This window comes from Vombatus ursinus, unplaced genomic scaffold, assembly GCF_900497805.2.
Source record: "Vombatus ursinus unplaced genomic scaffold, bare-nosed wombat genome assembly UNPS02014308.1, whole genome shotgun sequence".
Classification (NCBI taxonomy): domain Eukaryota; kingdom Metazoa; phylum Chordata; class Mammalia; order Diprotodontia; family Vombatidae; genus Vombatus; species Vombatus ursinus.
In genome coordinates this window covers 166967-180279 of record NW_020954086.1, presented here as the reverse complement: position 1 = coordinate 180279, position 13313 = coordinate 166967, and the positions used below count along the sequence as shown (strand labels likewise).

At 50.3% G+C, this 13313-nt stretch overlaps 1 protein-coding gene across 1 annotated transcript in view; it reads left to right on the top strand.

The window, feature by feature from the left end:
* SHANK1 (SH3 and multiple ankyrin repeat domains 1) overlaps positions 1 to 13313 on the top strand; it is a 74563-nt gene that overhangs the window by 41286 nt on the left and 19964 nt on the right. Inside the window, exons 17-21 of the mRNA XM_027860896.1 lie at positions 1328 to 1463; positions 1869 to 1949; positions 2711 to 2734; positions 2949 to 3011; positions 3999 to 4117. Coding sequence (XP_027716697.1) covers positions 1328 to 1463; positions 1869 to 1949; positions 2711 to 2734; positions 2949 to 3011; positions 3999 to 4117 — 423 coding nt within the window. The remainder of the gene's footprint in view (positions 1 to 1327; positions 1464 to 1868; positions 1950 to 2710; positions 2735 to 2948; positions 3012 to 3998; positions 4118 to 13313) is intronic.

Below are 13313 nucleotides of genomic sequence, written 5' to 3'. Positions count from 1 at the left end.
TTCCTTCCCCTCCCTCCCTTCCTTCCCTCCTCCCTCCCTCTCTCCCTCCTTTCCTTCTTTTCTTCCTTGCCTCTTTCCTTCCTTCTTTCCTTCCCTCCTTCTTCCCTCCCTCCCTCCCTTCCTTCCTTTCTTCCCTCCTTCCCTCCTTCCTTCCTCCTCAGTCCCCATAGTCCCCTCTCTCTCTTCAGGGTCCCATTCTTCTGGTTCTGCTCTCTGCTTAGGCACGTAGGCACCCTGGGTATCCAGCCCCCAGCAATTCCCCTTGGCTTCCTCTCCTTTTGGGGATGTCACTGAGCTAAAGGAAGTTGGCCATCCTCCTTCTTGCCAGTTTTTCAGGGACTTCCTGTCCTGGGAAAGGTGTAATGAGAGAGAGGGTGTTGGGTGGGAAGGCGTTTGGGGATTCATGGACACACGCTGGAGAGAATATCAGGTTTTTATCAGGCTACATTGGAAAAGGGAGGGGATCCATGGAAAGGTCAGATAGAGAGAGACCTGGGCTGATCACAGGAAGGATGGAGTGAGAGACATTGTAGGGAAGAGAGAGAGCCTATGAAATCATAGAGAAGAGAGAGATCTTGGGAGGGTCCTAGGGCAGTAGAACTCTAACAATTACAGGAAAAGAGATGTCTGGAGATGACAGAAGAGAGACCCAGGGGAAGTCACGAGAATGGAAAGATTTGGAGGAGTCAACAAGCACTGAAGTGCCTACTATGTGCCAGGTGCTGCGCTGAGAGCTAGGGTACAAGGAGGGCGGAGAGCAGGTTTGGCTCTCAAGGGCTCACAGTCTAAGAGGGGTCATCAGAAGGTCTCAAGGAAGGAGATTGAGAAGAATAATAATAGCCAGCATCACTTTACAAACATTATCTCACGCAATCCTCATAGCAGCCCCGGGAGATAGAAGCTAGTATTATTCCCATTTTACAGAGGAGGAAACTGAGGCAGACAGAAGTGACCGAACTTGCCTAGGGAGTCCTCAGCTAGGAAGTGTCTGGGGCTGGATTTGAACTCTAATCCTCCTGATTCCAAGTCTGACTCTGGGTGTACTGGGGTGCCCCCTAGCTGTCTTGCTATATGAGGGTCCTGAGGAGGGAGACCTGCATTTGGGAATCACAGAGAAAGGGAGGACTTGGGACAGGGGGAGTTGGTGGGGGGAGGGTCACAAAGAGAGTAGGCTACAAAGGGGTCATTGGGTCAATGGGCCTTAGAGAAGTCCTGTAATCACCCTGTCGGTGTTTTGTACCTACTTCGATGGGTCCACACTGTTTCTCCCGATACGGGGGAGGGCAGAGACAGTTTCATTTTCTTCTTTGGGGTGTTTCTGTCCTAGGTGAATGGACAGAATGTTGTAAAGGTTGGGCATCGGCAAGTGGTCAATATGATCCGCCAGGGTGGCAATACCCTGATGGTGAAGGTGGTGATGGTCACACGGCACCCAGATATGGACGAGGCTGTCCACAAGAAAGGTGACCTGTTCCCTGATCCCCAAGGGCCCTCTGGGACCAGACCTCCAAGTTCCCACCCAAGGCACCCTGACCAGCCTCTCCAGGTCCCACTAGCCTGCCACTTCCTAACCATGGGCCTATGGGCCAGTCACTGAGCTTGTATGAAGTGGAGTTAATCCGCCTATCTCCCCCACCCCCAGTCTAATGAAGGGGATGTGATCTTTTACCCCTTGGGAAGTGTGTGCACATTGTAGGTCCTTAAGACATGCTCATTGACTGAGAAACTCTGTCTGATGGGAAAGACCCAGACCTGGTCCTTGCTAGGGGTATCTCCCACCCCAGAGGGACCTTAGTGTGGATGGAGAAGATGCAGACCCATGCGTTGCGCCACCACTATGGCACTAACTCAGCTGCTCATTCTTTCAGTGCCCCAGCAGGCTAAGCGTCTCCCAGCCCCTGCCATCTCATTGCGGTCTAAGTCCATGACTTCGGAGCTGGAGGAGATGGGTGAGGCGGGATCGAGCGGGGCAGAGAGGAGGGGACCAGGGGTTTGTTAATGTCGTTAGTGCAGCGCCTCCTGGAGCCCGCAGTGTCTGGCCCACTGTCGCTCTGGCTTTGCTCCTGGTCTGGTCTCCATGTCCTCGTCCCTCTCTCCATTTCTGTGTCTCAGGCTCTTTTGCAGTTTGACAGATAGTAGAGTAGATGAGTTCTGGACCAGGGGGTCCAAAGACTTGAGTTCTAGTCCTGGCCTGACCACATGCCAACCAGGGGACCTCTGGGTCCCAGTTCCCTGATATGTAAACTGGAGATAATACAAATACAACAAACATGGCTAAGCACCGACTGTAGCTTGAGCACCGTGCTGGTCCTCAGGAAAGGGGGCATAATACCAAGGTTAGACAGACTTGGTCCCTGCCCACTTTCTGCAAGGTGCATAGAGCCCAGCCCCACGCCCCGCCTTACAGGAGTGTTATGAGCAAAGTGCTTTGTAGGCCAAAGAGCTATAGAAATGGGAGCTGAGATGTGCCCGTCTCTTGCTGTCTTTCTGTTTCTCTGTGTGCCCCTCACTCCTTCCTCCCTCCTCCCTCCTCACTGGCCACCCATGACAGTACAGGAAGGTTCGACCCACCCCTAGGGCTTCAAGAGAGGGACATGGCCCCCTGGGAGGGCAGGTTTCCCTGGGGGTGAGGGGCGGGCAGTTTCCAAGACCCTGGGCCGCCCCCCCTCACCTCCTAATTCTTGGCTCCTCTGCTGCTCCCCCCGGCTAGTCTCCCCCTGGAAGAAGAAGAGTGGTGAGTGGGTCCCAGGGCTGGGGGGAGGGCCCCCAGGTACATCCCTGTCTTGTCCCCCTCCAACTAGCCCCCCAACTCTGGTGGCCCCAGGGGATAATCCTCCACTTCCAGACAATCCATTGGCACCCGCTGTTTCACCCAGCTGGTAGACCCTTTGTTCTGTTCTCCCCCCATGCCTGGGGTCCCACTGATCATCATCTGCCTCTATCCACAGACTATGAGCAGGCACCAATGCCCAGCGTGGAGAAGAAGAGGACAGTCTATCAAATGGCACTGAGTAAGCACCAGCTCCTGCCCCCACACCCAAGCCTGCTCCTTCCCATCCCTGGCCATCCCTCTCCACACAACACCTTTGCCTTTCTGTCTGGTCACACACTCCAGCCCACTCCACCGTCCACTGCCCCATTCTCTGTGGTCCCTCAGTCTGCCCATCCCAACATCCTGTGCCCCTATTCATTTTGGCTTTATACTCTGTTCTCCCATTGTGACCCCCCCCCAGTTCTATCTCTACCCTCTCTCTTCCCGCTTTCCATCCCCATGCTTTGTCCCTGACTCTTCTGTCTGTCCTCACACTTGGTCCCTCCTTCTATTCTGTCCCCTCCCCAGTTCTATCTCTACCCTCTCTCTTCCTGCTTTCCATCCCCATGCTCTGTCCCTGACTCTTGTCTGTCCTCACACTTGGTCCCTCCCTCTATTCTGTCCCCCCACCCAGTTCTATCTCTACCCTCTCTCTTCCTGCTTTCCATCCCCATGCTCTGTCCCTGACTCTTCTGTCTGTCCTCACACTTGGTCCCCCCAACCCAGTTTTGTCTAGTCTTGTATTCTGCCTCTCCTTTTCTGCTCATCCTCACTTAACTTGGTCAGTCACTATCATACGCCGCCTCCCAACACCAATTTTGTCTGTTCCTTAAACTTGTCATCGCTGTGTGTCCATGACTGTGTCTGATGTGAATGTTCCCAGGGTTGATCTATCCTCCTCTCTCCCCTCTCCCCTTGGCCTCCCCTCCCCTTTGTCTCTCCACACTCCCGCCGGCTTTCTTCCTTCCCTCTCCCTTTCGGTTTCTCCCCCCCAACCCCAGCCCATTTTTCTTTCCCTACACTGCATCCACTGAGCCCCGGTCACGCCTTCTGCCCTGCTCTCCTGCCTCCCCCCAGAGTCCACCCAGTCGTGGAGAGTGACAGAAAGGGGTTGGGGAGGAGAGGAATTGGCTTGGTTTGCAGGTGAGGTAGAAGCGACCTTACCATGTGCCCTCCCTCCCTGCAGACAAACTAGATGAGATCTTGGCAGCTGCTCAGCAGACGATCAGTGCAAGCGAGGGGCCCGGGCCAGGCGGCCTTCCTTCTCTGGGCAAACACCGAGCCAAGGGCTTCTTCGCCACTGAGGTAAGGAAACAAGCGATCGGCAGTTAGAGACCTGTCGGGTCAGGGGCTGGGCTGCTCTCACCCCAGTCCAGCTTCTGAGGAGCCCCGGTTCTCCTCTCCTAAAACCCAGGGAACACAGTCCTGCCTCATTTCTAGCCCGTCTGGGCCTCTGCTCTCGCCATGTTGTCTGTCTGTCTGTCCGTTTTCAGTGTCTAGCACCACTCACCCTACTCCTGTTCTCCTCATTGGCTCTGCCCTCCTCCCTGGCCTCCTCCGTTCCCAGGCCTGGCCGTGATCCCTGTCCCCACCCCCAATTCTCTCACTCTTATCCATCCCTTCCTTCACCAGCCATCTCTCTTTCTAGCTCTATCCATCCCTTTCCTCCTTTCCTATCTTCTTCCCATTGTGTTTCCCCTCTCCCTCCCTCCCTTCCTTTCCCCTTCCCTTTCTCCTTCCCTCCCCATCCCTTTCTTTCCTCTTCCCTCCCTCCCTTCCTTCCCCCTTCCCTTTCTCCTTCTCTTCTCCATCCCTTTCTTTCCCATTCCCTCCCTCCCTCCATTCCTTCCTTTCTTCTATCCTCCTTCAGCCCTTGGAGCTGTTCTCTTTTCCTCTTCTCTCTGTGTCCTCCATTGACCCTTCCATGATGAAATGAGACAGGAACTCACTACTCAAAGGCCATTCTTGCCAGTTGGGCTTGTAGGCTCCTGGGATTTCTGCTGCCATGCCAAAGACAAAAAACAGATCAAGTCTGTCCAGACTTCCCCAATTCTGTTCGATTCAAGAGGCCTTTGTCAAGCAACTCCATTGTGCCCAGCACTATTCTAGATTCTAAGGATGCAAACTCAAGAATGATGGCTTCAAAAGGCTTTCAGGTCTTGAAGGCAGGGGCTTTGGATCTTTGTGTGTCCTGGACCCCTTGGCAGAAAGCACAAGTGAAAACAAACCAGAGGATCATCAAAGGGAGGGGGGGAAACCAGCATTTATTAAGTACCTACTGTGTGTTAGGACCTATGCTAAGCACTTTACAAATATCTCACTTGGTGAAGGAACCTGATTAGATTGAAATAGTTACCAAAATATTTTTTAAAGCAAGCTCATGCTCCTGCTAGAATCTCTGCACTGACTCCCCGCGTCCCCAGGTTAAGAACCCCTTTACTAAGGGAATCTGGCATGACACAAAGAAAAAAGTGCTTTCAAGAGGGAGGAGACTCTGACCACTGAGGGGATTAATTGCCCAAACCCCAGTTACCTCAGTCACTGTTCTCTCCACCTCTGTCTTCCTTTTTAGACAGTTAGCTTGAGTTCATGCATGCACACACACATGCACACACATGCCTACACACATGCTAACAATACACCATGCAGCACAGTGTCATACACACACATGCATAGGTGCATGCACATACATTCATGCAAACACATTGCACACACATACACGTTATACACGTAATACACAGCATTGTGCGTGCACACACATACCCATGTATACATACACATATGTCTACACACATGCATACATGCCGTCTTTTTTGCAAGTAAGAACTATCAGTTTCTGGAATGTTCTGGTTCTACCAATGACCCATTCATAGGGCTTTGGGCATGTTACTCCAGTTGGAGTCTCTGTTTTCTCACCCGTAAAATGAAGGGTTTGGAACTTTGGACTACATTATTTTTAATGTCACTTCCTACTTAAATATTCTCCATGCATGAGAAGTATGTCCGGGTAGGCTGGAGCCAGCTGTTATCACAATGAGAGAGTTGGTTGTTAAATGTTCAGTATGAACATTTACACCTCAGAAATCAGAAAATGCTACATATCAGGCTTGACTAATTGTTTTGTTGGTTTTCTAAACTTGAGAAAGTGATGGAGAAAAGGTTAATGATGCAGATAAAAAAGTGTTAAAAGTGTTTCATGCGGACATTTCTTCCCCTGGGAGAGCTGGTTATTAAATGTGTATAGCACACCTCTGACTACCAAGAGGGAGATATCCTAGGACCTCCTCCAGCCCTGCCTTCTGCGTTTTCCATGGCTCTTGAGAGCCCTTTGTCAAAGCATCTTCCTTTCCCAAATCTCAGTCTTCCTCTTCCTGGGCACAGCCCTCCTGCAAGTCTTGTCTGGCTTAAGACGTACAGTGGTGCTTGGCCCTCTCTTACATGTAATAGGTCTTAGACCTATTACAATTGATTTGCTTTCTGGTGAAACTGCAGCTCCTGGGGCCTCTGCATGCATTCACTTTCCCCAAAGTCAAGATGCTTCATCTCTTTTTATCTTCTTTTATCTCACTTCCCCCAACAGAGACTTGGCTACTCTGGCCATGAATGACCCAGGTTTTGAAGAGATCATTCCTTTCTTTAGTGCCCCCCCCCGCCTTCCTGGTGACAGAGCAGTCTTTGTATATTTGTAACAGACTTCCATGTCAAACGTATGGGAGGATATGGACCAGGGTCACATGGGATAGGCCGCAATTGACATCAGTGGACAGAGTGGACGAATGAACGAGATCACCAAATTCACTTCAGTGCTTGAGTAGTCAATTTCTAGAACATATTTATGTTGGACACAAAATCATAGGATTTTAAAGCAGCAAGGACAGTGAGAGCCCCCCTGCCATTTCCAGGCTCTCCCTCTGCCCCTGTCCCTCACTGACGTCTCCTCCAATCCATATCTGCCTCTCTGTCAAGGTCCTGGTAGCCGTTGTCTACCGACCCCAGGACTCTCCTGCCTTCATCGATGAGGTCAGTTCTGGCCTACGGTCTTTGACTGCTCACCCTCTCAGCCCTATATCCAACTTGTTCCCAAGCCCTGCCAATTCTATAACTGTAACATCTCTTGTATACACCTTCTTTTCTTTTCTAACCCCCCCCTCCCCCCCCCCCCCCGCCCCATACAGGCCCTCCTCACCTCACACCTGGACTTTTGCAAGAACCTACTCGTTGGCTTTCTTGCCTCCAGTATCTCCCCACTCCAGTTTATCCTCCATTCAGCTGTCAAAAGCGACCTTCCTAAAGCACAGATCTGACCATGTCACCCCCTAATTCAATAAAGTCCAGTGACTCTCTGTCACCTCTGTTTGATGTTCAAAACCCTTCATAATGTGCCCCGCCTACACCTTTCCAGTTTCCTTACACCTTGACCCTCTCCACATACTCAGACTCAGACACTGGCCTCCTGGCTGTTCCTCAGACACAACACTTGATCTCTAGGCTCTGGGTGTTTTTCTGGACCGTTCCCCATGACTGGAATCTGCCTCCTGGGGTGCTTAAAAGCCCTGCTAAAATCCTCCTTCTCCGACAGGCCTCTCTCCTGATGCCTTCGTCTCAGTGCCTTCCCTCTGTTAATTATCTCCCGTGTATCCTGTCTAGATCTTGTTTGTATGCAGTCATTGGCATGTAGTCCCCCCAAATAGACTTGAGGTCCTTAAGAGCTGGGACTGTTTTTTTCCTTCTTTTGTATCCCCGGCTCTTAGTGCAATGCCTGGTATGCAGTAGGAGCTTAATCAATGCCTGTTGGCTGACTGACTTAGAGGACATTTATACAATATTTTCATTTCGTTTCATTTTTAAAAATGCTGTTTATTGATGTCTTTTGTCTTTACAACCCAGTCATTGAGAAGGAAGAAACCCTCTCCCACTCACACTGAACCCAAAACACCCAATTGTAGCGGCCACATTGGCCAATGTATATCACATTCTGCCCTAGTCGTACCCTGACCTTCAGGCATGGGGAAGTAGAGATGCTTCATTATCTGCTCTCCAAGACCATCACTGGCTTTCCAATTACTCAGTTTGGCTTTCTTTCAGTAATTTTTCATGTTCTGCTTCTCATTTTAAAGAACAGAAATCTGAGGCTTAGGGGAGAGAAGTGACCTGCTGAAAGTCATTCAGTCAAGTTAGTGGGAGAGATGGAATTTGAATCCATCTCTTTTGAACCCCAGTCTAAGTGCTTTCCACTGTGCTCGCTGCCTCTGGGTTGACTCCGATATCCATCCCCTATCTGGCTCTGGCTCTGTCTGCCCCCTAAACTCATTTCTCCTGAGTCTACCAGCCTGTGTTCCTCAGATATTTTGTAATTAGTTTTGTTTAACATACTTTATTTTCTAATATTCACTGTTTTAAATTTTGAGTTCTAAATTCTCTCCCCTCCAACTACTCCCCCACCTATTGAGAAGGCAAGCACTATGATACCCAGTATATATGTGAAGTCATACAAAACATATTTCCAAGTTATCCACATTGCAAAAAAAGGCAAGAAAAATAAAGAAAGTCAAAAAACTGCTTCAATTTGCATTCAGAGTCCATCAGTTCTCCCTCTGGAGACGGGCAGCATTTTTCATCAGGGGTACTTTGGAATTATCTTAGATCATTGTCATGATCAGAGTAGCTAAGTCTTTCGCAGCTGATCATCGTTACAATACAGCTGTTACTGCGTCCAGTGTTCTCCTGGTTCTGCCCACTTCACTTTGCCTCCATTCATATGCAAACCTTCCTAGGTTTCTCTAAAGCCATCCCCTTCTTTATTTCTTACAGCATAATAGTATTCCACCCCAATCACATGCCACAGCTCGTTTGGTCATTCCCCAACTGATGAGCATTCTCCTGATTTCCAATTCTTTGTCACCGCTAAAAGAGCTGTTATGAGTATTTTTGTACATATGGGTCCTTTTCCTTTTTCTCTAGTCTCTTTGGGATATAGAACTAGTAGTGGTATGCTGGGTCAAAGGGTATGCACACTTTTATAGCCCTTTGGGCATAACTTCAAATCGTTTTCCAGAATGGTTGGACTGTTTCACAACTCAACCAACAATGCATTAGTATCCCAATTTTTCCACATCCCCTCCGACATTTCTCATTTTCCTTTTATGTTATGTTAGCTGAACTGATGGGTGTGGGGTGGTACCTCAGAGTTGTTTTAATTTGCATTTCTCTAGTTATTAGTGATTTAGAGCATTTTTATGTGACTATTGCTACCTTGGATTTCTTCTTCTGAAAATTGCCTGTTTATATCCTTTGATCATTTGTCAACTGAGGAGTGATTTATTTTTATATATTTCAGAAATGAGGCCTTTATCAGAAAAACTTGTCAATTTCCCCCTCAGTTTTCTGCTTTCTTTCCAGTTGTGGCTGCATTGGTTTTATTGTGCAAAAGTTTTTTTTTAATTTCATGGAATCAAAATCATCCATTTTACTTTCTATGATCTTCTCTATCTCTTTTTTGGTCATAATTCTTCCCTTATGCATAGATCTGACGGGTAAAAATTCCCATGCTCCCCCAATTTACATATGATGTATGTCTAAATCATGTGCACATTTGGATCTTATCTAGGTTTATGGTGTGAGATGTTGGTCTATGCTTAGTTTCTGCCAAACTACGTTCCAGTTTTCCCAGAAGTTTTTGTCAAATAGTTAGTTCTAGTGCCCAAATCTTGGGTCTTTGGGCTCATCAAACACTAGATGATGCTGGTCATTTACTACTGTCTTGTGTATCTAATCTAGTCCACTGATCCACCCTCTATTTCTTAGCCAGGACCAGGCTGTTTTGATGACTATTGCTCTGCAATATATTGTGAGCTCTAGTACTGCTAGGCCGCCTTCCTTCACATTTTTTGTTTCATTGATTCCCTTGTGGAAATTAGTTTTGGAAGAGTGGTTATTCCTCTGATAGTCAGAAGCCTAGAGTTCTGGTCAATCAACAAGCATTTATTAAGTGCCTACTGCATGCTAAGCACTGAGCATTCAAAGGAGAGCAAAAGACAGTCCCTCCTTTTGAGGCATGGTCTAATGATGGAGACAGCATGCCAGCAACTAGGTACAAGCAAGCTGTAGACAGGATAAACTGGAGATAAGCAATTTAGGGAAAGGCACTAGGATTAAGAGAGATTGAGGAAGGCTTCTTTCAGAAGGCAGGATTTTAGCTGGGACTTGAAGGAAGCCAGGGAAGCCTAGGGGCAGAGATGAGGAGGGGGAACATTTCAGGGATGGCCAGAGAGAAGGCCTGGAGTCAAGAAGGGGGGGTCATGTTTGAGGAACAACCAGGAGGCCAGAGTCCCTGGAACACAGAATATGTGGGATGGGGAGAGATGGGAAGAATGAGGTGGCAGAAGGCTAGCACCAACTCCCCCGCCCACGGACACCCATGATCCTAGCCGAAGATCAGAGCCCAGATGCCATTTTATCCATATGCCCACTCCCCCCATAGAGGAGTTCCCTCTAGGGCAGAGAATCTCAGAGGCTCAGAGCTGGCCAGAAGCTCAGCTTGAGGGCTCCTGGCATAAGCCCCAGGCCTGGCGTCAGAGGACCCAGGCTGTGCTCCTGGTTCTGCTGTTGACTCTGGGTGACTGGAGATGTCATTTCATCTCAGTGGAGCTCAGCTTCCTCCTCTCTGTCAGGAAGGGGTGGGACAAAACCATTTCTGAGATCCCTTTCAGCTCCAAATCTCTGATCCCTTGATTCTAAACCACATATTGGGTTTCCCACTCAAAAGAAGAGGTTCTGAGCCTTGAGAAGCTCAGCAGGGGCCTCGCTCTTTCCTATGGGCCCAAGGCCTGGACTTCTCGCCTCTGACATGTGGGATCCTCCACTGACCTCAGGGTGTGGGAAGGGGCCAGGCTAGGGCCCAGGGCTGCCCATGGAGCAGAGTCCAGAAATGGGTATGCCATGGCCTCCATCCTCGGGGAGCCCACTGTCCAGCAGGACCTAAGGCAGATGGCAGATAACTATTACACAGGGGGGACTGGGAAAATGCAGGAAAGCTCCTGCCGGATGGCAAGGCCCTTTGAAAACCCTAAGATCCACATAAGCTCTCATCATTTCTAGTATTTTTATTATCCAGTCAATCAGCATTCACTCATCAGCTCCTGTTATGTGCCAGGCAACTGCTCCAGATGCTGGGAATAAAAAGAGAGAGGATAGACAGCCTACGCCCTCAAGGAACTTACATTCCAATGGGAGCAATTGTGTGTGTGTGTGTGTGTGTGTGTGTGTGTACATACACACATATAAATAGGAGAGGGTTAGTGAGCCCGTGATTTCATTAGTAACATGTGTGCTCATGTGCATGAGTGTATGTACATACACACAAACACACAAGCGCACATACATGCGCAGGAGAGGGTTAGGAACAGGGACTGGATCTGTGGTTTCATGATTTCTTTAGGATAGATAGCTTGCGTGTTTGTGCACACGCCTGTGTATACATGCGCACACAATCAGAGAAGGTCAGACCTAGATTTTGGCCCTGCAGTTTCATGATTTCATTAGCAAGACATGTGTGTATTGCACACATGGGTGCACATACAGGCACACAGGATAGGGTTAGGCCTTGGTAAGGGGAGCTCTCTCTCTCCAATGTGGGCAGGCGCCTTGTCCGCACCTTCCAGCTGTAGAGAAGTACCTGCGCCCTGAGACAGAGTGCAGAGATGCCCAGCGTCATGCAGCCACCATGAGCTCTTCCAGCTCTCTCTACCCACTGTGCCACCCTGACTTTGTTATCTGTGCCATTGCTTACATATGGACACACGGATGTACACGTGTGTGCCTAGCAGATACCAGGTAATATTGGTGTGGACCCACGAAGGGCTCCTGCAGATGGTGGCCCCGCAGAGGAGTCTCAAAGTTAACTAGTGATTCCAAGAGAAGGTAGTGTGCTTCTGGTTGGGGGACAGACGGGACAAAGGCTTGCAGACAGGAGGTGGAGCCCAGTCTGTGAGGAACAAGTCAAAAGAGCAGTGTGGCTGGACTTCAGATGAATGCATCAACCAAGGATGTGCACTAATTTAGCACCAGCTGTGTGCTGGGCACTGTGGGAGCAGATAGGGACATCGAGGCAATGGGTGCAGCCATCCCTCCCTGCAAAGGCCTTCCATTTGAACACCGAGGGGAGACAACAAGGTCAGAGGTCAGTGCCCACAGAATAAAGCATAAGGAGGAAAATGGCAGAGCCGGACACATTATTCAGGGCCCTTGGTATTCCGAGGGGTCAGGAAAGGATTCGTGGAGAAGGCCTGCCTGAACCGGGTTTTGAAGAGACAGAGGAGAGAGTGAGATTCTAGGAGCTGCAGGGAAAGGGAGATTGTGGGTGGGTGGGAGGAACAGAGAGAAGGCCAGTTGGAGGGAGTTGGAGGCTAGGGACAGAGGATTGGTTCTGGATTCTAGAGGCACTGGGGAGCCACTGGCATTAGGGTAAGAAGTGCCACCATCAAGCATGCGCTTAAAGAAAGCTACTTGGACAGCAGTGTGGAGGGAGGCTCACATGGCGAGATGCAAGGGCCTGACTGAGGTGGGAGCACGGAGAAGCTCTGAGATAGAAATGAAGAGCTGTGGCCATGGATTTGGTGTGCAGGCTGAAGGGAAAGTGGGGAGTCCAGGAGAATGCCAAGGTTCCGGACCTCGGCAAAAATAGGGAAGTTTGGGAAAGGGTGGGCTTGGGGGGTGAGGTCACGATAGGCTGCCTCCGAGATAACGCCAGACATCCGGTTTGAAATGCCCAATAGGTGACTGTCAATGGCACTGAACGTCAGGACTAGAGTCACAGGCAGAGAGGTGATCCTTAAGCCCACGGGAGCTGATGAGGTGACCCAGAGAGTGGGTAGAGGGAGGGGAGCAGGGGGGTGGGGTGGGGGACCCCGGCAGAGCCGAGTCGCTCTGGGATGGGGGATGGACCACCCGAGCAGACTGAGGAGGCGGGGTGGCCACAGAGGCCCGGAGAGAGGAAGCACCCGCGTTGAGAGCATGGCCAACAGATGGGTTGGGAATGAGGCGCGAGACGAGGCTGTTCGATTTGGCAGTGGAGAAGTCATTGATCGCGTCAAGCAATGAGCCCAGAATCCAGACCGCAAAGGCTGGAGAGCGAGAGGAAGCGCACGCCGCCAGGAGCTTTTCCTGGGAGTCTGGTAGGAAGGGAAGCGGAGGTATGGAATGATAGCTGGAGGGGATGGCAGGCTCTTCTTGTTCGCTGGTCCCAATCACGTCCCACTCCCTGGGATCCCGTCCGGGGCTTTCTCGGCAAAGATCCCGGAGGGGTTTGCCATCCCCTTCCCATCTGACAGGCAGACAGGGCTAAGTGATCGGCTCAGGGTCACACAGCAGCTCGTAGGTGTCCAAAGCTACATTTGAACTCAGGGCTCGCGATCGGGTCTGGATGAGGCCGCGTTGTTTGAAGCCGACGGGGAGGGGAGGGGCGGGGGAGGAGCGAGCGCTCGTGGGGGGGCGGGGCGGGGGG